The following is a 27,128-nucleotide window of genomic DNA, read 5'->3' as shown; positions in this document are numbered from 1 at the left end:
CTCTTCGGCCGAACTTCGGGCGCCCGGAGAGCTGGCCAGCCAGGGGAGAGGCCAACGAGTCCACCGGCTGGGCCGGAGCGCTGGAGCGGAGAGCCGAGGGCCGGCCGAGTCCGTGCAGGGGCCGGGCGCCCTGCGGAACCACAGCTCCCGGCACGCCCCGCGGCCGCGCCGAAGGCGGTTGGCTGTCAGGGCCGGCCCAGCTGCTCTCACTGGCCAATAGGATGGAAGAGAGGAGCCTGGATTCCCAGGGACCAATGGCAGTGCGGAGGAGGCGGGAGCTTCCTTACCGCTCACCTTGCACCCAGGAGAACCAAATTAAAAGGTCGTGCGGGGCTGGACTCTCACCCGCACCAAGACTACCGCAGAAGGTGCGGCGGCGTCCGCAGAAGGCGGCACCAGGGTCGCCCGGGCCTCGCGTGGCGGGCTTCGCACGTCGCCGGGGGCGGGGCTGGGGGCGGGGCCTGGCCTCGTTGTGGAGCGGCTCGTAATCCATCATGGCGGCCGCGGGGGTCGGTGTCTGTCTCTGAGCGGCGCCGGAGCCGGAGCCGGTTCCCGGTCCTGTGGCTGAGGAGCCCCTCCCTTGTCCGCGGCCCCCACCGGCGGGGGGAGGCTGTGCCTCGGCGGAGCTCGGGGGATGTGACTGCGCGGCGGAGGCGGCGGCGACGTCCGGGGCCGGGGGAGGGGGTGTCTCGGGCAGAGACCCCGGGATCGGGGCAGCCGCGGCGGCCGGGCCTCCTCCCCCAGTGGCCGCCCCCGGCTTGGGGCCGCGCGCGTCCTCCGGCCCGTGCTGCCCACTCCCGCGCCGGGACGCCGGGGTGGTCTCACTCGCCTCCGACCGGGGACACCCGACTTCTTGCTTGATGCGTGGAGGAGCGTCGTCCCCGAGTAAGCCGCCCGTGCCCCGCCCCGGCAGCCGGTGCTCGCCCCGGCCCCGGCCCACGCCCGGCCGCCGAGCCCCCCGCCCGCCGGAGGAGAGCCCCTGCCCACTGTCAGGCGGTCGCTCCTGTCCTCCAGGTTGCTCCCGCGAGCCTTGATGCCCTGACTTCTTCCAATGTCACCTTCGGCCCCCTCGGTCCCAGAGCAGCCCAAAACTTCAATGCAAAGGAAAAGCCTGGATTGGTTTCACAGGCCTTTTAAAAAGCGGACTTAAAAGTTGCTGGCAATGCATTCCTTCTTGTCAGAGTGGAGGGCAAGCTAGCTGAAATCTGGGTGACCCGTGCCCTTTCCCGGAGAGCAGGGTAGGGAAGGAAGAGGGGCAGGAAATTTGTTGGAAGATGGAGAAACCAAGATAGGGGGTTGGTGACTTCCACAGGAAAAGTTCGGAAGTAGCATCCAAGGACGATCGACGTTTCCTTTTTACTTGTGAATGGAAAAGACTGTAGGACTGTTGACCTAGCGTCGCCTGTGAATATTTGTGTTTAAATTTTTCTTCTTGGGGAGGAAAAAAAAACTGTTGTTCAGCCTGTGAAACATACTTAAAATCAAGAAACTTAAAATCAAGTTAAACTGCGAAAATAATTGGAACTCCTGTTTACATCTGTCAACCTAAAGGTCCGCTCCCCTTTGTCACGGAAGGTGTCTTTCTGTGATTGACCTCAGTTACCGACTTGGGGAGATGTAGTAAATGTGAAATCCCACGCATATATCCTTTTCCTTCTAAGACCACTCACCGTTCTGGAAGATCTTGAACCCTCTTCTGGAAAGGGGTGCTTATCATTGCTTTATGGGGCAGCAGCCTGGAAAAGTTCTTGGGGACCAACGAAGGCCAAGTTTGCCTGCCCTGCACTTTATCAAAGGAGCAGGGAAGAAGGACTCATCGAGGCATGGGGGTCCACACTGCAATGTTTTTATGGAACATGGTGAGTTCTTTTTCAAGATTTCTGGTCATATTTTTCCTTACACCTTCGGCTTAGGCTGTCAAAGAGGTTTTTGAAACAGCAGTACTTGTGTCAGTTCCTTCCAGTTCTACTTAACATTTTTGTTACTGTAGTTATCTCTTAGATGCGGACAGAAACTTTCTTTGTATAAGAAAATTAGGGCTTTATTCAAAAATCTGTTTGAGTTGCTTACTTCGTGCCTGATTGATTGAACTTTTTGTTCACTGTTGACCTTGGACAAGCCGTTTTACTGTTCCAGGGCCTCAGTTTCATGATAGGGTTGGTCTTAAGTGGCTTCTTGGGATTCCTAATTCTGTCATTTGCTTTAACTGAAGGCACAGACTTCCTCTAACTGCATGAATCCTCTACTACTTTTTCTGTAAAGAGCTTTTATCCTATTCCTAAAGTGGTTTGTGTTCTAAAAAGTTAAGGACCACATCCGAGTTGACACTAGTATCCTTGTTTTTTTTTTTCAATCAAAAGTAGGATTTGAAAATACTCACTTTTGTGCTCTGTGGAAAAGATTGAACTGGAAAGCAGCATTTCTCATGAATTGAGGACACACATCTTCTAATTATTTTACCTTGCATAAGGAGTGACTCTTTCCCCACTGATGATATGTTGCATCTTCCTCTCTCCCTGTTTAGAATGACATTTGGGCAATAAAGATTGTCTTTGACACTTTTGTGAACATAGTTGGCATTTGAGTGCTGACAGTACATGTTACATTGTTCACTTCCAAGAATCCTGTGTGAAGTTAAAGCTGAGGGTCAGTTTAACTGATATGTGTAAAGAGGCCAGCCAGGATCCGTGAATTGTTAATTAGGGTCGTGTTTGTGCTGCTGCAGCCTGATATTTTTCAGGCTGTGCTTAGTATTAAGGTATGAATTGAGCCCACCCATCCCACAAGTGGATGTGCAGTGTGTGCAGATGGTGTACACTTTGAAATTCAAAAATATTCACTTCATCTAAGTTAATCTGGATTTTACTTCACCTTGAAACATCGGATTTACTTGAGTATTATTTTAGGCAGGCAAATGTGGTAATATATGAACTTCCCAAATTCAGGATTTAAAAAGGAAATATTTACATTTTAACTAGTGGTGATCATTCATGCAGCCTTAGATAGTGAAAATTGCCACAGACTTTTTGGAGAGTTTTAGATGAATTTGTATGTCAGTGACCCAGTAATTTCACTGGAAAGCCAATATTTTATCATTGGCAAAAACAAAGCAAAACAAAAAAATAACTCTCGGTTGTGTTTCTTGAAAGAAAAGATCTTTCCTTTCAAGGAAAACAACCGGGAAAATATATATATATATATATATATTTTTTTTTTTTTTTTTTTTTTTTTCTTCTTGTTGTTGGTTTTTTGTGTTTTTTTTTTTGCCAATTATAAAAATGTTAGCTTTCTATGATATAGGATTTTGGATAACTTTTGTATGTCACTGTGATGTAGAGCTTGGTGTAATATTTGTGGCTGTGATATTTTGATACTTTATAATGAAAGCTATAACTTAAAAGATCTACGTAAATAAGTGAACCAGTGTTTTCTAAATGATCAACATGTGATATAGAAGCATGCACAGGTGGAAGCTCCATTCAAAGTACAAGGTGAACCAGGAGATTCTAATGTCATAGAATACAAAAGTTTATCGATATGGTTTCAGATTCTACCTGGCCTCCAGCCTTTAAGAAACCACCATGTACAGAGGTTTTCAGTGTAGCAGAAAAAAATATCTGTTATTATCCATGAAGTTTGCCTTTCTGGGAGAAAACATAATAAAAATATTTGTTTTTAAATCAATAAGTATATTTTTAAATTTTAGTTTTAATTTCTAGGATGGTAAGTATTGATGAGATAATCCATATAAATTAAAGTTCCTTGGGGTCATTGGTAATTTTCAAAAGTGGAGCAAGAGCAGAGATTAAAAAGTTTGGGGGCTGGGGTGGTAGCTCCAGTGATAGAGTGCTCTCCTAGCATGTGGAAGGCACTGGGTTCAATCTTCAGCACCGCATAAAAATAAAATAAAGATAATGTGTTCATCTATAACTAAAAAAAATATAAAAATATTTTTAAAAGTTTGGGAACCATTACCACAGGAAGTCTATTCAGAGGGTACACAAGCAGACTTTGAAAGACTAACGGTGAATTGATGAAAGCATTTGGAGATCTATCCATATAGTATGACCCCCCCCCCTTTTTTTTTTTTTCCTGGAGGGAGTACCAGGTATTGAACTCAGGGGCACTTGACCGCTGAGCCACATCCCAGATCTATTTTGTATTTTATTTAGAGACAGGGTCTCATTGAATTGCTTAGCACCTCACTGTTGCTGAGGCTGGCTTTGAACTCAAGATCCTCCTACCTCAGCCTCCTGAGCTATTGGGATTACAGGTGTGCGCCAGTGCACCGGGCTAGTATGACCCGGATGGAGAAAATTTTAAAGTTTTTACATTTGTGATGTTCCAAATGTGTTTTTACAACAAATTTGTGTTATTTTGTAATAAAATTGAAAGAAAAACTGAATTGTTGACACTGGATCAATAATCACTTCTTTGTTGTACCTATTGATGAAAGATTGTCATGACTGAAGACGAGTCAGTTTCTTTGGACCTTGAGGATTCTTTTTCTGGAGAAATACACTGTTATTTTTGTGTTACAAATTGTTCTTGCTCTTTCACAGGCTGATCTTTCTAGAGTTTGTTGATGTCCCTGTAAATTGGATTGAAAAACTTGGAAGTAAGAAACACAGTGTTAGACCAGTCATGAATCTGGAAGCCTAGAATGATGTTGATGGTGGTTGGTGGTTGGTGGTATGGTGGTGAATTTGAAAGGAGTGGGCAGATGGCAGCTTTTGCCAGGATCATTCAGGGTCAGAAGGGCCTGGTCATATGGACAGTGTATGTGTGTGTTGGGGGGCTGGGGTGTTATTTTACACCACATGCTCTTTTCACATTTTAGTGGTTTAACTAAGAAAATTCTCTTAGGAAAATTGAAAGCATTCACTGGTAAAACTTTTTCTAGTGTTTCTTTTTTCTTCAACAAATATTTATCGTGCCTGTACTATGTGCTAGGTAGTGTTTTGGTGAATGGTGATACATATGAGAAGAAAAAAATATCCTTGTCCTCTTAGGACTTGCATTCTAGTGGGAGTAGACAAACCATCAATATACTAAATAAATAACTGTAATTTGCCATGTAATTATTGCAGATAATTTTTGTTCTTTTTAGTTATACATGACAGCAGGGTATATTTTGACATATCATACCTACATGGACAGATCTCATTCTTGTGGGTTGTACATGGTGTGGAGTTAGACTGGTCCTGTATCATTGAAGATTTTCTGCTAGTTTTTTTTTTTTTAAAGTGAGATGTGTCTATTATGTAAATTTCTATAAAATTATTCAAGTATTACTTAAAAATATTGAACTATTAAACTGTCTTTGGTGCAAGATTAGGATGCATGGACTACTCTTGAAGAGTGTTTTGAGTAACCTATATTCAGGAGTATTGAAGAGTCCAAATTGTCATATATTATAGCTTTGTGACAGTTTAGTGAACATTTTTCTGGTTTGGAAAAGGGTAACAGGTTAATTGTTATCATTTTGTGCAATATAGTTAATATTATAGTTGAGAAAATTTGCAGCAGTGTTGCAAAAGATGTCATCCTCCCTGTGTGGAGATTTTGAACCACTGTCCTCAGTTTCCCCCACGTAGGCGCAGTCCTACGACCAGTCCTGCTGCTTCCTACGGTGTAGAAGCGGCACTCTGAGGGACTACAGAGATGACAGGCAGTGACCCCGGGGAATTCTAGGTGCAGGAAGACTGAAGCATGGTCATATGCCACCGGGGAGTATAGTGTGGCTCTAATTACTTCTTTTTATTTCTTTTTTTTAGTTGTAGATGGACACAGCACCTTCCTTCCTTCCTTCCTTCCTTCCTTCCTTCCTTCCTTCCTTCCTTCCTTCCCTCCTTCCCTCCCTCCCTCCCTCCCTCCCTCCTTCCTTCCTTCCTTCCATGCTGAGGATCGAACCCATGGCCTCACACTCGCTAGGCAAGCCCTCTACCACTGAGCCACACCCCGGCTCTTCTTCTTCTTCTTTTTTTAAATCTCTTTTTAGTTGTAGGTGGACACCATACCTTTATTTGTTTATTTTTATGTGGTTCTAAGGATCGGACCCAGTGCCTCACGCGTGCTAGGCAAGTCTACCACTGAGCCACAACTCTAGCCCTCTAGTTGCTTCTTACATCACTTGAGGAACAGAATCATCCATGAGACAGTTTTGCAAGGAAAGGTTATAAACCAATTTTCAGAGTGAAAAAGTAGGGTGTAATGATTCTGCAGTGAAATACTGTACAGATGTGTTGGTGGTGGAAGGTGCTGAGGACAAAAATATAACCCAGAATGTGAGTATGTGGGAGTATAATTTTAGTAATGGTAGCTAGAGAAGCCCACCTGAGAAGGTGGCATTTTAAATAAAGAACTGAAGGAGGAAGGCGAGGAGCAAGCTGCAATAGAAGTAGGGGGTACAGTGTCTCAGGCAGGGGGAGGCAGGTGCAAAGGCCCTGAGGCAGAGCTTGCTTAGCATGTTCAAGGACCAGCCCAGAGGCCAGTGAAGCTGGAGCAGAGAAGGCAAAAGGAGGATTGTAGGAGGTAAAATGGGGGTAAAGGGAGGATAGAAGAGTGGAGTCCTCTTGGTCATTGCAAGGATGTTGACTTTTATACCTGTGGTTAGTGAAGCCCTTGGGACCTTGGAGATTCAGGTCCTGATATGGTTTTTTGTTGTGATACTGGGGATTGAACCCAGGAGGCGTTTTACTACTGAGCTACATTCTCAATGCTTTATGTTTTTGATTTTGAGGCAGGGTCTCACTACATTGCTGAGGCTGGCTTCAGACTTCTAACCCTCCATGCCTCCCAAGTTGCTGGGATTGCATGGACTACTGTGTCGAGCTGAAGCTTCTTAAAAATTTTATTTGGGACTGAGATTGTGACTCAGAGGTAGAGTGCTAGCCTGGCATGCGTGAGGCACTGGGTTCGATTCTTAGCACCACATAAAAATGAAATAAAGACATTGTGTCCACCTATAACTTAAAACATTTAAAAAATTTATTTAACAACTTATTTTTATATTTTCTAATTTTGAGTTAGTATATCTGTCCTTCAAAGTTATTTAACTAACTTATACTCAATGTTTTATTTTAAGCTTAACTGAAAATGATAAGACATTGTTTACTATAAGTTCAAAGCTACTTTAAGGTTCTCAAATGAAACTTTAGGTCATAGTTGTAGGTACATGATAGATCAACACTGTGATTCCTTCACTGTCAAATTATATTAAATATCTATACACGTTAGGAGGTGGGATAATGCATCTGTTGAGTCCTATAGGCAATAATGTTAAACCAATCAAAAAAATTTTTTTCCTTATCTAAGCAGGAGACAGGGTCTGGTAAAACTTTCCAAATATCTAATTATGTCTTATGATCATATGGTAACTATTTTTTTTAAATTGCAGAAAGTTATGAAATAAAAGGCAAAAAAATTATAACTTTTGTTTAAGAAACTCTATCATTACATTCATCTTTGCAAAAAAAAATTTCTCAGAATTTACTACCCGTATTGTTAATATTAAGATTTAAAAATTGAAAGTAACTAAAGAATAGTAATACTGCTCTAAGCACTAATATATTTAAACCACATTTTTAGAAATATAGCAGGGTCACATCCCTCCTCATCAGAAAAATTTTATATTTTTAAGATGCAATGTGATGTTCATTTTTATCTAAATGATTGGTTTATTAATTTGATAAAATGCATAGACTTTACTAGAATTGTAACTGACTCATTTACTGAGAATATACTGGATATTAGCCACTGTCCTTAGTGTTTTAATTAGGTATATATGACAGCAGAATGCATTTTAATTCATTGTATACAATTGTAGCACAACTTTACATATAGTTGTACATGATGTAGGGATGTAGCTGTAGCGTCTCACCACACGTGCAGTCATGTACCTAGGATAATGATGTCCATCTCATTCCACCATCTTTCCTGCTCCCATGCACCCTCCCTCCCCTCCCTCCCCGTTGCCCAATCAAATTTCCTCCATTTTTCCCATGCCTCCCCACTCCCCAAACTTTTTGGGTTTTTGATACTAGGGATTGATATGCCTTGAGCATGTTAGGTAAGAGCCATTGCCTTACAACCCAAGTCTTTCTAGGATTTTAAGACAGGGTGTTGCCCAGACTGGTTTCCAAACTTGTAGTCCTGCCTCAGTCTCCCTAATAGCTTAGATTACAGGTATGTGCCATCACTCAGATTCTTTTTTTTTTTTTTTTAGAGAGAGAGAGAGAGAGAGAATTTCAATATTTATTTTTTAGTTATCGGCGGGCACAACATCTTTGTTTGTATGTGGTGCTGAGGATCGAACCCGGGCCGCACGCACTCCAGGCGAGTGCGCCACCGCTTGGGCCACATCCCCAGCCCTCACTCAGATTCTTAAAAGAGGTTGTTTGGAAAGACTATATCTTTCTATTTATGTAAGAGTTGGGTTGTGGTACATGAACTATGAAAATGCAAAATCGTGTATATTTATGTTTTAGTAGGTGCCCTGTTATTCCTATAGTCTAATACATTTTGTATGGCCTTTTTGTTTTTCATAAAACTTTATTGTCCATTTTAAGAATTATGCTTGTGATTAGAAGAAAACTATTTCTGTTGTGGTGTAGGTAAAAGAAAATGACCGAAGATGATTGACCAAGAGTTTTACCTGGTTTGAATCAAACATTCTATCAAATAAAATGATAGAAGTTAGAATGTGAAATCACTTCATATTGGTTGAGTGTACCTGTGTTGGAAATAAGTTTTTTTGGCGGTACTGAGGATTGAACCCAGGGGTGTTCTACCACTGAGCTACATCCCCTGCCCTTTTTTCCCCCTATTTACTTTTTATTTTGGAATAAGGTCTTGAGAAGTTGTTCAGGCACTTGGTGATCTTCCTGCCTCAGCTTCCCTAGTAGCTGGGATTACAGATGTGTGCCGCCACCCTCAGCAGTATGTGCATTTTTCAGGTGGGAGAGAGAGGGATGCGTTACCATGATTAAGCTGGGAATTATACCCATAGAAATGTCTGGGTCTGGGTGTAAGAGATGCGAGTTACTGCTTAGAAGACGGGCTTGGGTGAGAGGGAGCACTCCCTCTGACGGCTCTGCCACATTCCTCACCATTACCTGACTGCCTGGTTCCTGCCTCTGGTGGTTGTGCCCCTGACATCACTGAGTATGTTCGAAACGCACCTACCATTCACATTCCTCTCAGTGCCCCTTCTTCCTGAAACCACATTTGACATCTGGCCCTCCCTAGTTGTTCTGTAACTTCTGCCCCGTCGTGCTTCTGCAATACAGTGAACGCTTGCCCACATACTGTGTATTTGCCCTGTAGTATTTCCTAATGGCTTCTTGTGAGCTGGGTCCTCAAGTGAAATGTAAGTGTGTGCAGGCAGGATCGACCTCCTTGATTGTTACCTAAGCTCAATGCTGAATAGATAGGCCCTCAGTAAAAATTTCTTGTTTAATAAAAATTAAATGCACTAAATAAGAGATTGGACTTATCCACTTACAAGAAGTAGAAGAAAGTTCTCAAACAGGTAATTTCTTTCCTAATGGATTCAAGGATTTTGGGGGGATAGGGATACTGGGAATTGAATTTAGGGGCACTCGACCACCGAGCCACACCCGAGCCCTATTTTGTATTTTATTTAGAGAACAGGTTTCACTTGAGTTGCTTGGCACTTGCCATTGCTGAGGCTAACTTTGAACTCGAGATCCTCCTGCCTCAGCCTCCCAACCTACTGGGATTACAGTTATGCACCACCGTGCCTGGCTATTTTTAAAATTTTTTAAAATATTTTTTTAGTTGTAGGTGGGCACAATACCTTTATTTTATTTATTATATACGATGCTGAGGATCAAACCCAGTGCCTCATACATGCTAGGTGAGGGCTCTACCACTGAGCCACAACCTCAGCCGTCACATAGCATATTTTTTAAGGTTTATTCATGTTGTAGCATATATGCCGATTTCTTTCCTTTCTAAGACTGAATAATACTCCAGGCTTGTATGTACAACATTTTGTTTACCCTTCCATCTGTTGATGGAACTTTTGTATAATTTCTAAAAATTATACTGTACATACAGAAAGGGATACAAATGGTAAATATGCAGCTTGATGAGTAATCCCGAAATGAGCACCTCTGTGACCTGTCCTGGTAAAGAAGTGGAAAGTCAGCAGCACTCCTCAGAAGTGTCCGTCCTCTCCAGTTTCGCCAGATCCTCCCTTGCTCTTTCTCAGAGGTAATTAATACCTTGTGTGTGTCAGTGGGTTTGTTCCCCGTGTTTTAATATTTCCCTGTCCTGTAGTGATTTTTCTTCTTTCATTAACAATCTTTCATTGTTAATTTGTGCATTCTGTTTTTTTCTGCCTCTTTTGGCTAATTTTGTTGGGAGTTTATCAATTTTATTAGTCTTTCAAAAAAATTGACTTTCTTAATTGTCTTCCACTTTATTGATTTCTGTTCTTTATATTTTTTTACTTTATTTCGTTTTTTCCCCTAGATTGTTTTTTCCCTTTGGTACTAGGAGTTGAACCCAGGTGTGCTCTAGCACTGAGCTACACTCCCAGATCTTTTTGTTGTTGTTGTTGTTGCACATGGACACAATGCCTTTATTTTTTTTTTATGTGGTGCTGAGGTTTGAACCCAGTGCCTCATACATGCTAGGCGAGCACTCTACCACTGAGCCATAAGTCCAACCCTACACTCCCAGATCTTTTTATTTTTTATTTTATTTATTTATTTGATTGAACTCAGGGGCATTTCAGCACTGAGCCACATCCCTAGCCCTATTTTGTATTTTATTTAGAGATAGGGTTTCACTGAGTTGCTAAGCACCTCGCTCTTGCTGAGGCTGGCTTTGAATTCGAGGTCCTCCTACCTCAAGCTGCTGGGATTATATCGCGTGCCACCATGCCTGGCTTATTTCTTATTTTGAGACAGGTTCTCACTAAATTGCCAGGTTTGGCCTAGAATTTGCAGTTCTCCTGCCTCAGCCTCCTGAGTTGTTGGGATTACAGGTGCTACCACATCAACTTTTTTCTAGGTTCTTATTGGAAATTTAGATTATTGGTTTTAAACTTTTCTTCTTTCCTAATACAAGCATTTAAAATTTTTGAGCTTTTCTTAAGTATTTAAAATTGTGTATTTTCTTTTACACACTGAGTTAGTGCCATTATACACATTTTGATATGTTGTTTTTAAAGTATTTAATTTCCAATATTTGGATATTGCAGATATCATATTGATTTCTAATTTAATTTCATTGAGGTCTGAGAATATCCTCTGTAAAGTTTCAGTCATTTGATACTTACTAAGACTAATTTGATGTCTCAAAATATAACCTGTCTTAGTGAATGTTTCATTTGTATTATTGAAAAGAATGTGTTCTGCTCTAGTTGGGCGTACTTTTCTTTTCTTTTCCCCTTCCCCTACTGTTGGGGATTGAACCCAGGGGTGCTGTATCACTGAGCTACATCCCCAGCCCTTTTTTATTTTAAGACAGGGCCTCACTAAGTTGTCCAGGCTAGCCTCGAACTTTCGATCCTCGTGCCTCAGCCTCCCAAGACGCTGGGATTACAGACTTGCACCACCATGTGACAGCTTCCCTTACTATTTATTTTTTATTGGTGCTATGGTTACATATTTGTACCTGTGTACAATATATGATTTGGCCAATATCACTCCCCAGCACTCCCCCCCTCCCTTCCCCTCACTGCCTGGTCCTTTTCATCTACTGATCTCCCTTTGATTTTCATGAGATCTTTGCTCTGCCAGCTTTCTTTGCCTTTTTACTCTCTAGCTTCCACATGAGAGAAAACATATGAGACCCTTGACCTTCTGAGTTTGGCTTATTTTGCTTAACATGATGGTCTTAAGTTAAATCCATTTTCTTGCAAACATATAATTTTATTTTTCTTAGGGCTGAATAAAACTCCATCATGCGTGTGTATATGTATAAATACCACATTTTCTTGTCTTTATGCATTCATCCATTGACAGACATCAAGGCTGGTCCATGGTTTGGCTGTTAGGAATTGGGGTGTTATAAACGTGGGCCTGGGATGCAAGGCTGGTTCAATATACGGAAATCAATAAACGTTATTCACCACATCAGTAGACTTAAAGATAAGAACCATATGATCATCTCGATAGACGCAGAAAAAGCATTCGACAAAGTACGGCATCCCTTTATGTTCAAAACATTAGAAAAACTAGGGATAACAGGAACTTACCTCAAAATTGTAAAAGCTGTATATGCTAAGCCTCAGGCTAGCATCATTCTAAATGGGAAAAAAACTGAAGGCATTCCCTCTAAAATCTGGAACAAGACAGGGATGCCCTCTCTCACCACTTCTATTCAATATAGTTCTCGAAATACTGGCCAGAGCAATTAGACAGACAAAAGAAATTAAAGACATTAAGATAGGAAAAGAAGAACTTAAATTATCACTATTTGCGGATGATATGATCCTATACCTAGAAGACACAAAAGGGTCTACAAAGAAACTACTAGAGCTAATAAATGAATTCATCAAAGTGGCAGGATATAAAATCAACCTGCATAAATCAAAGGCATTCCTGTATATCAGCGACAAATCTTCTGAACTGGAAATGAGGAAAACCACCCCATTCACAATATCCTCAAAAAAAATAAAATACTTGGGAATCAACCTAACAAAAGAGGTGAAAGATTTATACAATGAAAACTACAGAACCCTAAAGAGAGAAATAGAAGAAGATCTTAGAAGATGGAAAAATATACCCTGTTCATAGATAGGCAGAACTAACATCATCAAAATGGCGATATTACCAAAAGTTCTCTATAGGTTCAATGCAATGCCAATCAAAATCCCAACGGCATTTCTTGTAGAAATAGATAAAGCAATCATGAAATTCATATGGAAAAATAAAAGACCCAGAATAGCAAAAGCAATTCTAAGCAGGAAGTGTGAATCAGGAGGTGTAGCGATACCAGATTTCAAACTGTACTACAAAGCAATAGTAACAAAAACAGCATGGTACTGGTACCAAAACAGGCGGGTGGACCAATGGTATAGAATAGAGGACACAGAAACCAATCCACAAAATTACAACTATCTTATATTCGATAAAGGGGCTAAAAGCATGCAATGGAGGAAGGATAGCATCTTCAAGAAATGGTGCTGGGAAAACTGGAAATCCATATGCAACAAAATGAAACTGAATCCCCTCCTCTCGCCATGCACAAAAGTTAACTCAAAATGGATTAAGGACCTTGATATCAAATCAGAGACTATGTGTCTGATAGAAGAAAAAGTTGGCTCCGATCTACATATTGTAGGGTCGGGCTCCAAATTCCTTAATAGGACACCCATAGCATAGGAGTTAATAACAAGAATCAACAAATGGGACTTACTTAAACTAAAAAGTTTTTTCTCAGCAAGAGAAACAATAAGAGAGGTAAACAGGGAGCCCACATCATGGGAACAAATTTTTACTCCTCACACTTCAGATAGAGCCCTAATATCCAGAGTATACAAAGAACTCAAAAAATTAAACAATAAGAAAACAAATAACCCAATCAACAAATGGGCCAAAGATCTGAACAGACACTTCTCAGAGGAGGACACACAATCAATCAACAAGTACATGAAAAAATGCTCACCATCTCTAGCAGTCAGAGAAATGCAAATCAAAACCACCCTAAGATACCATCTCACTCCAGTAAGATTGGCAGCCATTATGAAGTCAAACAACAAGTGCTGGCGAGGATGTGGGGAAAAGGGTACTCTTGTACATTACTGGTGGGACTGCAAATTGGTGCGGCCAATATGGAAAGCAGTATGGAGATTCCTGGGAAAGCTGGGAATGGAACCGCCATTTGACCCAGCTATTGCCCTTCTCCGACTATTCCCTGAAGACCTTAAAAGAGCGTACTATAGGGATACTGCCACATCAATGTTCATAGCAGCACAATTCACAATAGCTAGACTGTGGAACCAACCCCGATGCCCCTCAATAGATGAATGGATAAAAAAAATGTGGCATTTATACACAATGGAGTACTACACAGCACTAAAAAATGACAAAATCATGGAATTTGCAGGGAAATGGATGGCATTAGAGCAGATTATGCTAAGTGAAGCTAGCCAATCCCTAAAAAACAAATGCCAAATGTCTTCTTTGATATAATGAGAGCAACTAAGAACAGAGCAGGGAGGAAGAGCAGGAGGAAAAGATTAACATTAAACAGAGTCATGAAGTGGGAGGGAAAGAGAGAGAAAAGGGAAATTGCATGGAAATGGAAGGAGACCCTCATTGTTATACAAAATTACATATAAGAGGTTGTGAGGGGAATGGGAAAAAAATAAGGAGAGAAATGAATTACAGTAGATGGGGTAGAGACAGAAGATGGGAGGGGAGGGGAGGGGGGATAGTAGAGGATAGGAAAGGTAGCAGAATACAACAGTTACTATTATGGCATTATGTAAAAATGTGGATGTGTAACCGATGTGATTCTGCAATCTTTGTAATGTTTTGAATAACCAATAAAAAAAAAGAAACATGGGCCTTTGCTTCTTTTTATCTACTTATTTTATCTATCTTTCCTAAGGTTTTTTCCTTTCCTTTCCTTTCCTTTCCTTTTTTTTTTTTTTGGTAAATGTCTATTTATTTATTTTTATGTGGTGCTAAGGTTTGAACCCAGTGCCTCACAGGTGCGAGGCAAGTGCTCTGCCACTGAGCCACAGCCCCAGCCCTTAAAACATTTTTTTTTTCAGTTGTAGATGGACACACTATCTTTATTTTATGTATTTATTTTTATGTGGTTCTTAGGATCAAACCTAGGGCCTCACAGGTGCAAGGAAGCGCTCTGCCACTGAGCTCAAAAAAAAAAAAAAAAAAAAAAAAATCAACCCTTTAACTGAAGAAGCCAGAAAAATAGTCATCCCCATGGGTATAGGAGAGGTACCGTGATGAGAATCAGGCCGAGTCCCGCTTCCCTGATGTGAAGACTGGACACCCCAGGAAACATCACAAGCGAAGAGAGCAAGCTTTATTTAAAGGGTGGAGCAGAGAGAGACTTCTGTGAAGAAAAGCAGCCCCAGAGCTGGTGTCTGAGGACGGGGTGTCCTGCCTTTTTAAACATTTTAGATTTCCTCTTCTCCTGCTCTCCTCCCCGTGCTGCCTGTGTGACTAGTGACCAAAAGGTGGCCCTGGAGCTGAGGAAATCCAAGCACAGAGAGAACGCAGCCGCCCTGGGGGACCTAGGGGAAGAGCCGTCCAGGGGTGCTCCTCCACAACTCCTGCAGCCCCCACCCTGGGAGGAACTCTCCCCTGGGGCAGGGAGCACTGCCGGGTGTAGGAGGGAGGGCGCTGGAGGGATCAGCTTCTTCTTTTCTTTCCTTCCAGCCCAATTGTTGCCCCCACCCGGAGGAAGAGAGTAACAAAATAAGAATAAATTAAGAAATGGAAGTGATCAACAAAACCAAAAGCTGACTTTGAAAGAGAAGACTAGTGAAAGAGACTGACTTCCAGCAAGACTGATGGAATGAAAGGCACAAATAAGACCACTGAGAGTGGAAACGTGACTGGGTATTCTGTCAGTTCTTGCCTGATTCTATGGAAGCTCTGTTAGGTCACCAACACATTCTTCTCTTCCTGGTTTTTAGTTTTTAGTTTTTATTTTCTATTGCTTTGTCTTCAAGTTCACTATCTTGTCTGACGTTTACTGTCTTGGAAAATTTTTATTTCAGATGTCATACTTTTCTATTCTAAAATTTCCCTTTACTGGGAACCAAAAGAATCATGTCAAATACTTAACTGTCGTGGCCCTTGGGGAAATTCAAGTCACTTTTGTCCTGGCCAGATCAGGTCTGTGGACCGAGGAAGGCCCTAGAGGGTGCCTGGCCTATTCCATGCCTTCAGTTGTAAGGAGGGCTCATGACATCATGGCAACCCTCAGTCAGGGCAGCTGCTTAAGCAGACCTGGAGTCCAGCGCTCGCAAGGGCTGACTTGTGGTTAGCTACTTATTTTAAACAGGATTCTTGTCTCCCGTATGTAATTGAGCACTAGCTCTTCTTTTGTATGGGCATATATTTGCATTTATCTTCCATGTTTTGGTATTCTGCTGCAAAAAAAGTAAGACCTGGAAAAAAGTAAATAAATAGAATTTCCATTTCAGACTCCATCTCACTGTGTTTCCCTCCCTGGTCCCGAACTCTTCTCCCAGGCTCAAGTGGGCTTCCTCCCTAGCCTCCGAGAGGCTGATGCTGCAGTGTGCTGCCTCTCCTTGCTGTTGCTTATTTGTTATAGTTTGTGTTTTTCTGTTGAGATGCACCATCTTTTCATTCATTAGGCCATTTTCTCCTTTAAATCTTTGAAATTATTTGTAGTAAGTACTTTGTTTACTATTTTAAGCATCTGGATCCGTTTTTATTGACTGCTTTTTCTCTGAGTCACACTTTCTTGCGACTTTATATGTTTAATAATTTTGATTTTATGCCACACATGTGGATGTTACATTGTAGGGATTCTGAATTTTGCCTGTCCCTGCCCCCAGTTCCACTGTCCCCTCCATCCTTTCCTTCCTTCCTTGAGGTTGAACCCTTCTCAAGGAAGGAAGGGTTGTTCTGACACTGAGCTACACCCCAGTCCTTCTTTCCCCCCCCCCCGAGGCAGTGTCTTGTTAAGTCCCTGAGCCTGGCCTGAACTTCCCACCCCCTGCCTCAGCCTCCTAAACCAGTGGGATCACCGAAGCACACCACCACAAATGACCTGGATCTGGGGGTGTTTCTTTTTTTTCTGACAGGTGGTTAAATTATTGGTGTATTCTTTTAACCCTGACAGACTTGGTTTTATGGCTTATTAGTAGGTGTTTATGCTCAGTCCAGACTCCTGGTGTCTTCAGATGTTATGCTTGACTTTTTTGGGTTTCACTTGAATGACAGAGGCACTCACACGGTTTCTCTGCTCTAGGTGGACTGCCACTTACTGTCACCCAGGGCTGTGAAGCTCCATCTCACAGCAGTCCTCAGGCTCACAGCCTCTGACCTCACCCTCAGCTGACCCTTACAGCATCTCACCATGCACATGTGCAGCCCGGAAGCCAGGACCCACAGGACAGCTCCCACCCCACCTTCCCGGCCCGGCTTCCCTCCCAACCTCTGTACAACTCCTTCCTCTCAGTTCCCTGCCCTGCAAACTCCACCTGCTCATACCCTCACACCCCGTGTCTGCTTCCCTAATTCAAAGGACTGCTGCTATTGCCTTGGGTTTTAACTCCCTGCACCTGGCCGGAAAGCGCCCCAGCAGGAAGGTGGAGTGACGCGCAGCTCACCTGGGTTTTTCTCTTCTCTCATCTTATCTCTGCCTTACCTCTTATCGAAGGCCTAAAAATTTTTTTTTTTTTTTTTAAAGAAAGAGTGAGAGAGAGGAGAGAGAGGGAGAGAGAATTTTAATATTTATTTTTTAGTATTTGGCGGACACAACATCTTTGTCTGTATGTGGTGCTGAGGATCGAACCCGGGCCGCACGCATTCCAGGCGAGCGCGCTACCGCTTGAGCCACAATTCTAGCCCCGAAGGCCTAAAAATTGTTGTCTCAAATATTTTGTTCAGGTTTTTCTGGGAGGTGAAGTACTGGGGATTGAACCCAAGGCGCTTTACCACTGAGTTACATCCCCAGGCCAGCATTTTTGATTTATTTTTGAGACAGTTTCTGACAGAGTTGCTGAGGTCCTCATTAAATTGCTGAAGCTGGCCTCAAATTTTCGATCCTCTTGTCTCAGCCTCCCAAGTCCCCGGGATTACAGATATGCACCACTACGCTATTTTGTTCAGTTTTTACAATCACTTAGAGCAACAGAGTAAGTCTGATACCCTTTACTGCTTTATGGGTGGAAGTAGAAGTTGGGTTCTTCGTCTTTTCCACACGTACAGTATGTATTTTGGTGGTTTTGCTTGTTTCACTCGTAAGATCTATTCCTGTTTCTGCATCTATCAGTAGTTTGTTCATTTTCATTTTTTTACTATTCTCTTATATAAATTATTTAAGAATTACCTACCTATGCCATTACTAATAGACATTCGGGTTATTTTCCACTCTGTTAATAATGCTACTTTTTAATTTTATTTTCAGACAGGGTCTCAGTAAGTTGCTGTCTTGATGGGCAAAGGTGCGACTTAAGCAGTTGAGGGGGAGAAATAAAGAATGTCCATGCACTTCTGCCCTTTTCAATGCTTTATAAAATCACTCAATACAATTTCACTCTATAGGTTATTAATTAAGAAAATGGGGCTGGGGATGTGGCTCAAGCGGTATCGCGCTCGCCTGGCGTGCATGCGGCCCGGGTTCGATCCTCAGCACCACATACAAACAAAGATGTTGTGTCCACCAAATACTAAGAAATAAATATTCAAAAAAAAATTATCTCTCTCTCTCTCTTAAAAAAAAAAAGAAAGAAAATGACAATTCTTAATGCTGGGCACTGCAATAGACTTAATCAATTCACAGCAAACAATTCTGGGTTAATTCTAAGCACTGCAAACACTCCTAATCTGAAGTGCCAGGTCTAAAGTCTCAAGCCTTAGGCCCTAAGTCCAGCAGGTGCACGCTCACTCAGACCAAGGTGATCATGTCAGGGGCCGAGGCAGGCTTCTCCTGGGGGTGGAGCTGACGGCCTGTTGAGGAGAGGGTCTTATAGGAAGAAGTTGCAATTCTCATCAGGGTTAAGATGTGGCTGTAGCAGGGTGCGATGTCGAACACCTGTAATCCCAGTGGCTTGGGAGGCTGATTCAGGAGAATCTCGAGTTCAGAGCCAGCCTCAACAACTGCAAGGCGCTAAGCAACTCGGCAAGACCCTGTCTCTAAATAAAATACAAAATAGGGCCGGGATGTGGCTCAGTGGTCGAGTGCCCTGGAGTTCAATCCCAAGTACCAAAAAAAAAAAAAAAAAAAAAAAAAGATGTGGCTATAGAGTTTGAGAGTGGTGTGGAATATAGAGGATCAGGCAAATGAGGAGAAGAGTTGGATGTCAGTCCAGGTCCTCATCAGGCTCTCTGGCATGTGGGCATCGGTGTCAGCTGGCTGAATGTCTGTTCATTTGCTCTCTCGTTTATACTAAATTCTGGGGCTTCTGACCTCCCTTTCAATCCCTATCAGCTGCTACGGATTTCTCAATGACGTCATTTGCCCTGAGATTAAAGCATCTGGTCTGGTGGTCCTTACCCTGATTTTCTTGCCTCACCCTTATGGGGTGAGGGTAACATGACAGACTTCACTCTGAGTTTGTCAAGGTGGTGAGAAGTGACTAGTTTATGTCAGACTATGCCTAATGATCACATTGGAGGGCTCCGTAGGCGTGCCTGGTGAGACGGCAGGTTTCGAAGTGGAGTTTTAAAAAGGAGTTGCTTAGGCTAAAGCCTAACACCAAAAAATCCTTACAGTTGGGCAGGCTGGCCTTGAACTTGGTGATCCTTCTGCCTCACCCTCCAAGTAGCTGGGATCACAGGTGTGTGCCATAGTGTGTGGGTCTTTTAAACATTTGCTTTAAAAAAATTTTTTTTAGTTGTATGTGGACACAATGCCTTTATTTTTATGTGGTGCTTAGGATCAAACCCAGTGCCTCACACATGCTAGGCAAATGCTCTCCCACTGAGCCACAGCCCCAGCCCTTAAAATGTTTGCTTTTTAGGTGGTTGTGCACTGGTGTGACCTGGTTTTAATTCACACTTCTCTGGTGGCTCCCTTCTTTGATGACTCATGAATACATCCTAAGTCCTTACTCCTTTCTCCAGGTCTCCAGTGTTGCCATAGTCTGTGCTGTCCACTTAGGATATTGCTGTGGTGAACATTCCTGTCCCTGTACTTTGGCCTTCCCTTCCCTGTTAACACCCTCAGGCTAAGGAGCCTTTCCTCCAGCCGTGGCGAAGTCCCAAGCATCTGGTGGATCACACTTGTTCAGGATGTGCAGGTGAAGCAGCCAGGGCCTTTATTGTGTCCACCTGTTCTCCAGAGGAGCAAAGGCTGACGGGACCTGTAAGTCCTCCCTCAGAGCCCTGGGTTTCTGCCAGTAGTGACTTGTTAATTGGTATTAACATTGGTAAGGATTGAATTTGGAAGTCTTATACAGTTTCTTGAGATTTCTTTCTTCCTTCCTTCCTTTTAAAATTTTAAAAATTTTGGTACTGTGGATTGAACCCAGAGGGGCTCTGAGCCACATCCCCAGCCCTTTTTGTTTTTCATTTGAGATAGGGTCTTGCTGAGTTGCTTAGGACCTTGCTAAGTTATGAGGCTGCCCTTGAACTTGTGATCCTACTTCCTCAGCCTCCTGAGTTACCATGATTACAGTCATGTACCAATTAAGATCTCATTTTTTGAGAAGTAGAAAATAGGAAATAGAATTGCTAAATAGCAGAAGAACAGACTTTTATTTGTTTTAACCCAAGGCCTCGTGCATGCTAGGCAGGCACTCTACCACTAAACTACCCTCCCAGCCCTTTTAATTTTATTTTGAGACTGGGTGTTGCTAAGGCTGGGTTTGAACTTGAAATCCTCCTGCCTCAGCCTTCTGGAATTATAGGCATGTGCCACCACGCCCCTGGCAAGAGCTTGTTTTTATTTTATTTATTTATATATGGTGCTGAGGATCGAACCCAGGGCCTCGCATGTGCCAGATGAGGGCTCCACTGTTGAGCCACAACCCCAGCCTGAGAGCTTGTTTTTAAATAGAGATATTTGTGGAAGAATGACAAGATAGGACCGTATTCTGAGGATGATTGTCTTAGTTGCTGTTTGGGTCTTTGGGTCTTGGGTTGGTTGGTTTACTTCCTCTGCAAGTTGTGAGTTAGGAGGAATTGAATTTACAGCGATACCTAAATTAACTGGAACCTTCACTTAAATATAATTTATTTTTGGCATGTCACTTTTGTGAGAAGGTAGCTGGTCTAGTTAGTATCAAAAGTTCTGTTAGCTGGGCCTGATGGTGCCTACCTGTAGCACAGTGGCTGGGGAAGCTGAGGCAGGAGGATAGCAGTTGGAGGCCAGCCTCAGCTACTTATGAAGGCCTTAAGCAACTTAGCGAGACCCTGTCTCAAAATAAAAAGGGTTGGGGATGTAACTCAGTGGTAAAGCGCCCCTGGGTTCAATCCAAAAAAACCAAAAACCAAAAACCAACCAGAAAGTTCAGTTAAACAACTCCCAGATTGGCCCTGGTATTGAATAGATTCAGTGTGCTGCCACACTTCTATTGTGTAGTACGGTGTCGTCGTTCATCACTCATTGGCAATTCTGCAGCATCCTGAGTTGCAGAGTCCCTTTTGTGGCCATGACACTCTTTAGATATTTAGCTTTAGATGTTTTAAAAACTCTTCAATATACTCGCTGTTTGTTTCTTTGGTATATAAAGGATAGATAGTATTCCTATTTTCAGAAGGAAAACTGGTTCAAGTTGGTTGTGTTTTTAGGGTTACTTTGCTAGTTATAGAGCAGCGATAGAAACTGAGTCTCTGGGGGCTGGGGATGTGGCTCAAGCGGTAGCGCGCTCGCCTGGCATGCGTGCGACCCGGGTTCGATCCTCAGCACCACATTACCAACAAAGATGTTGTTGTGTCTGCCGAGAACTAAAAATAAATAAATAAATAAATATTAAAAAAAAAAAATGAGTCTCTGGATAGCCGGAGTATTTTTTCAATAGAAAACCTTACTTTTTGAAGATGGGCTAATGCCCTTTGAAAGTGAGCACAACTTTGAAATGAGGGGGGTTTAAGTTTAGAATTTATTTAATTAGTTTTAATTTTTTCCACAGTTTTGTGATATATGTTTTCAATTAAATATTGAATATTCTTTTGATAATTGGATGTTTTGGGATGTAGTGCTTTATTTATGCTTTATAATTTTAGACTTTTATAAAATTTATAATTATAAGATTATGATTTTTTGAGTACTTCTTTTTTAGTTGTGGTTGGACATGATACCTTTATTTATTTATTTATTTTATGTGGTGCTGAAGATGGAACCCAGGGCCTTGCATGTGTTAGGCGAGTGCTGTGCCGCTGAGGCCCAGCCCCAGCCAAGATATAATTTATAATTTAAAACACTTACATGTTACCTTAAAAGCTTTGTGATACTTTCAAAATTTATTTTAAAATTAAATTGAATGAGGGGCTGGGGCTGTAGCTCAGTGGTAGAGTGCTTGCCTTGCTTGGAGATCGACCCTGGGTTCGATCTCCAGCACCACATAAAAATAAATAACTAAAAATAAAGATATTGTATTCATCTACAACTAAAAAAATATTTTAAAAAATTAAATTGCATGACTTTGGCTAGGTAGCACAGTTCCTGATTGAAGTCCAGAACAGTAAATGTGTCTTCTGCAACACTTGCTCCTGTCTTGCCCTCTGACCTTCTCATTCCACTACTCTGCTTTTGTAGTTCCTTTATATAGCCTTTAAATGTTTCTTTTTTGCAAGTATTTAGTATACAAAGGATAGTGTGCAGTGTGAGCTATTGGTGCATCTTGGTTTCTGTGTCTCAGTTGATCCTCAGGATGTCTCCATGTTGGTATACAGATGTCTTTGTGTGTGTGTGTGTGTGTGTGTGTGTGTGTGTGTGTGTGTGTGTGGTGCTGGGGATGGAACCCAGGGCTTTGTGCATGCAAAGCAGGTTTTTTTTTTTTTTTTTTCCTTATGGCCCACTAACCTGGAAATATCATTGGTTTCTCAACCAGTTTCCTATTTGGGGGCATTTGGATTATTTCTAGTGTTTGGCTGCTGCAGACAGTGCTGAAGAATGACTCTGTATGTGCCATCTCATTCTCACACAGCTGTGTCTGTGGAAGAGCCTCCTGAAAGGAGGAGTGCTGGATGGAAGGGTTGTGCATTTGTCATTTCCGTTAGCAGGTGACACTACTTAGTGGATATCCACTAATTCATAGACACATACTAATACAGGATCTATATTGGTAGATATCCCAAAGTTCCTCCTATAAGATTCTAGTTTATGCTTCCACCACCAGTAATGCAGAGGGTCTCTGTGTCCCCAAAACCTAGTTTAGAGATTGTGCTGTTGCCAGGTGTGGTGGCGCCCACCTGTAATCCCAGCAGCATGGGAAGCTGAGGCAGGAGGATGGCGAGTTCAAAGCCAGCCTCAGCAACTTAGTGAGGACTTAAGCAACTCAGTAAGACCCTGTCTAAATGAAATATAAAAAGGGCTGGGGTTGTAGCTCAATGGTTAAGTGCTCCTGGGTTCAATCCTCAGTACCCCCCGAAGAGAGAGAGAGAGAGAGAGAGAGAGAGAGAGAGAGAGAGAGAGAGAGAGAGAGAGAGATATCAAATTTTGGGAGTTTTTCTAATCAGGTAAGCAAGAAATAGCGTGGTTTTGATTAGTAATTCTCCTGTGAGTGATGTTGAGCATTTTAACACATTTAAGGGACATATATTTATGTTTCTATCAACCATCTCACCAGTTCTTTTTAAAAATATTTTTAGTTGTAGTTGGACACAATACCTTTATTTTATTTTTTTTTATTTTTATGTGATGCTGAGGATCAAACCCAGGGCCTCGCATATGCTAGGCAGACACTCTATTGCTGAGCCACAACCTCAGCCCCTCACCAGGTTCTTAATGTGGCGGATATTTAAGGAGGACACTGTGCAGGCTCCTGCTGGTTGACTGTGTGGCCTCCATTGCCTTCTGACTCTATCTCACAAAGAGCTAGCTGTCCTAAGCTCCAGAGGACTTGAGACCGCTGTTCAACCCTGGCTGCCCACTGGCATCTCCTCAGAAGCTAGAAACACCTGTGTCCAGGTCCCATTTCTTAGGATTGACCTAATTGGCTTGGGGAGAGGCCTGAGCATCAGTTTTGTTTGTTTTTTAATTTGTGTTTTAGTAAAGAAGACTCTGTTCAAAAGAATTTTTCTGAAGCTGGGGAAAGGTGCTGTTGAGTGGGGAGCACCTCTGACCCCAGGATCCACAGGCATGTCCTTGTTTTTGTTGTGAACGCTCCAGGTTCTCACAGGCAGCTGGGTGGAGAGTCATTGGTCTAAGCAGCTCCTTTGTCCTGGGCACTTCTTTTGCTTCAAAGTGGGCATGAATCCTAAACTGACCAAATCTTTCTGAAATCAGGACCTTTTATTCTGGCACTGGAGTGAGGTGTTTTTTGCTTCTGGTAGCCAGTGTAGTACCATGAGGCCAGCCAGCAGGTGGGGGCCCTGAAACACTGGGCAGGCCAGAGGGTAAACGGGACAGCGCTGAGCTGGTGAGCGCACCGCGCCTTGACGTCTTACTGTGGAAGCCCTGTGAGATGGTTCACTGTTACTTGCAGCCACCAGGCTCTGTGGGAAAAGCCCTGCATTTATTCCCCCTCGGGGTTTATTCTTTCCATTATTTGGGAAGAACGATGTCAGAGTCCATTATCAAGTGACATTACAATCTTTATGATATCACTTATATTTGTTTAACTTGGGTTAGTTTGCATGCCACTTGCACACTTGTTTCTGTTGTGAAATTGGCAAAATTCCATTTAATGGGGCCGTCCTCGGCTGTCCTTGCGCAGTGTGCTGACCATCTCCCAGGGAAGATGGTGCAACTACCTAGTGTTAGAGATAATATATTACTGACACTGTTTTTCTCTTTAAAATTAAATTTATATTTTTAATGGGTACCTAAAAATAAAAATGATGAGGTCCCGTGCTGTGTTTTAACTCAGTATGCACGTCTCCTCACATGTTTTCCACCTCTCTGTGGTGGAAACATTCCTGCTCCTTCTGACCATCCTTCAGCCCTGGGGTGAGGCCACTGCCTTCTCTAAAAGAGGTCTGACTTTGGACCAGCCAGTCCAGGCCCTCTGGTCTCTTCCTGCCTCCTGCCTTGTGCCTGGACTAGGCCCCATTCAGCCGTGTTTAGAGATTGGCACCACTGAGTTAAGGCACTGTGTGCTTGGTGCAGACCAGATTTCAGGGAGGCCTCAGGCAGAGTTGAGAGGCTGCTGAGGTGGAGGTGGTTCCTTCCTCCAGGGGCAGTGACAAGTGCCCTGGAGGTATCTCCTTTTCCAGTGTCTTCCCTGGAATTTGCCTGTGACCTTCTTTGCCTCAGCCTCAGGACAGTGTCCTGCCCTGAGGGTCTGTTAGGAGGAAGCCAAGGGCAAGGCCTAGGGCCCACAGCTCTTAGCCTGCAGATACACAGCGTCACCCCAGGACACAGACATTTCCTCAGCAGGCTAGTGTGGGGACAGGTGACTTTTTAAAGTTATTTAATATTCACAACAGCAACGAAAAATTAAAGTTAGAATTAGATATTAGCATGTCTGGAGTTTTTTTTTTTTTTTTTCCTTGAGAAGTACAGTTGAGTAGTTGCTTGACAAGAACACAAAAAAATACTAAAACATGGTATGAGAAATGGTGACAGTCCCCCCGCCCCCCATTCAAGACAGAATATTGTTTGGTGGATATAATGTATGGAAAGACATTTCTCTGAGATAAACGGGTCTTTGTGATATGTGAGCCTTTTCAGTCTAGCTGTGAAAGCAGACTCTGGCACCCAGAAAGTATCACTCAGTGCCGCATGACCTCCGCAGCTCTGTTACTTGGGTTGGGACATGTGTGAATAGGAGCATCCTCCCTGCTGTTGTCTTATTTATGTTTTGCTGTTGTCCAACTAAATGCATACTGTCTCCTGATGTTTTTTTAAAGGGCTCTTGGTTTTTTGAGGTTTAATTGAGATGATGGTACACTGGAGAAAAGCCTTCAGGAAATAAATACAAGGGTAGACTTTTTAAATAGCTGTATTGTTCTTTATCAAAACGGTATATATTTCTGCAATTTAATCAAGGGAGATTTGATCCAGAAAGTCATCTGAAGTTCATTCAGCATGCATGATCAGTGATACTTTAACACTTGTTCAGATGAAAATTAATCCTTTCCTATCCAAGTAGGGGGATGCAGCAGCCTGAGGGCATTTTTCCCTGAGTGAGTTTAGTTAGAGTGTTGCCAGATCAGGACATCACAATTAGTAGATGGGTCTTATAAGTTGATCGAATCCCAGTGCCACTTTCTGTAACTGCAGGTAAGTCCACATCATTGCCTCCTAAGAGCATATAATTGTGATGTTAACGGTAAGTCAGAGGAGTTGGTAAATGATCCGTTCATTGAAATTAAGTTTTTTTGTTTCAGTTGGCTTTTAGGGGAATCATCAGTAGACGCTTAATGAATGGCCACACAGGCTCAGGGGCACCACTGCTTCGCCTGGCATCTCCTCTGATTGCAGGGCTGGAAGGCACCTGGAAGTCCTTTGCTTTCCCTCACTGAGGTGGAGCTGCTAGACCCCGGGATTGGTTTTACTGTGTCTGAGTGCCAGCCGCCCTCCCAGAGAAGCCCTTGGGGAGGGAGGAGTGCAGAAGGACCAGTTACCATGCTGGAGTGTGTGTTGTTTTTGAATGTGAATGAAAGATTTATTTACTTATTTCTTGCATTTGAAGTACTCTTTGATGACATCCTTGGCCTGAGATTCTTTGCCATAGTCCTTAACAACTACACATTGCAAGCAACCACTTGATGGGTTTGCCTTCTCGGTCAGTTTTACAGAGGCAACCCATCTCCTAGTTTCTTGTTGTCATCGACCTTAATTAGATTGATTTGGTGCTCAGCACAAAGGGCCTCCACCAGGTTTGACATACTTCGGCTCATTACAGTTGGATGCACGCACACAGAGACGGACGGGCCTGGTGCTTGTCTAAGGCTTTGGCAGCTTCTCGAATTCCACGTTCAAGGCCATCGTGGATGAGGGCGGACTTCAGCACTCTTGTAAAGCAGTGTTGATGGCCATTACACTTCCAGCAGCAGTGCCTTCCTGGGCCATGGCGGTGGGTGACTGGTAAAGCGGAATCTTGAACGGACCGAGCCTCCGCCTCTGCTCGACTCAGCAGTGGCAGAGAAAGAGCTGGAGCGTATGTTTTGACCGAGACCTTGGGTTGGACAGAAGCGGGCAAGACCACACCCGTCCTTAGGCGTTTGCTGTCTATTACAGAGAAAGGAGCCAGGTCAGAACCGTGTAGTGCAAGGGAAGTTGGGTGAGGAGGGCCGAGGAAAAGGAGTGAAGGGCCAGTTCCTGCCTTGGAACATCACAGCTGTGGAGCATCTGGCCCAGACCTTCTC

The 27,128-nt window shown here is 42.9% G+C and overlaps 1 protein-coding gene and 1 pseudogene across 1 annotated transcript; one reads left to right on the top strand and one right to left on the bottom strand.

Moving 5' to 3' along the window:
• Positions 1-310: 310 nt before the first annotated feature.
• LOC143392240 (uncharacterized) lies at positions 311-15,445 on the top strand. The gene is made up of 2 exons (XM_076845242.2): positions 311-1,859; positions 15,390-15,445. Exon 1 carries the CDS (start codon positions 1,052-1,054, stop codon positions 1,148-1,150), a length of 99 nt encoding a protein of 32 aa, XP_076701357.1. The 5' UTR covers positions 311-1,051; the 3' UTR covers positions 1,151-1,859; positions 15,390-15,445.
• A 10,988-nt stretch (positions 15,446-26,433) lies between these two features.
• LOC143390667 (small ribosomal subunit protein eS12 pseudogene) lies at positions 26,434-26,832 on the bottom strand (annotated as a pseudogene).
• Positions 26,833-27,128: the final 296 nt, after the last annotated feature.

The sequence above is a fragment of the Callospermophilus lateralis genome, chromosome 2 (genome assembly GCF_048772815.1).
Source record: "Callospermophilus lateralis isolate mCalLat2 chromosome 2, mCalLat2.hap1, whole genome shotgun sequence".
NCBI lineage: Eukaryota > Metazoa > Chordata > Mammalia > Rodentia > Sciuridae > Callospermophilus > Callospermophilus lateralis.
This window is presented reverse-complemented; position numbering and strand designations above follow the sequence as displayed.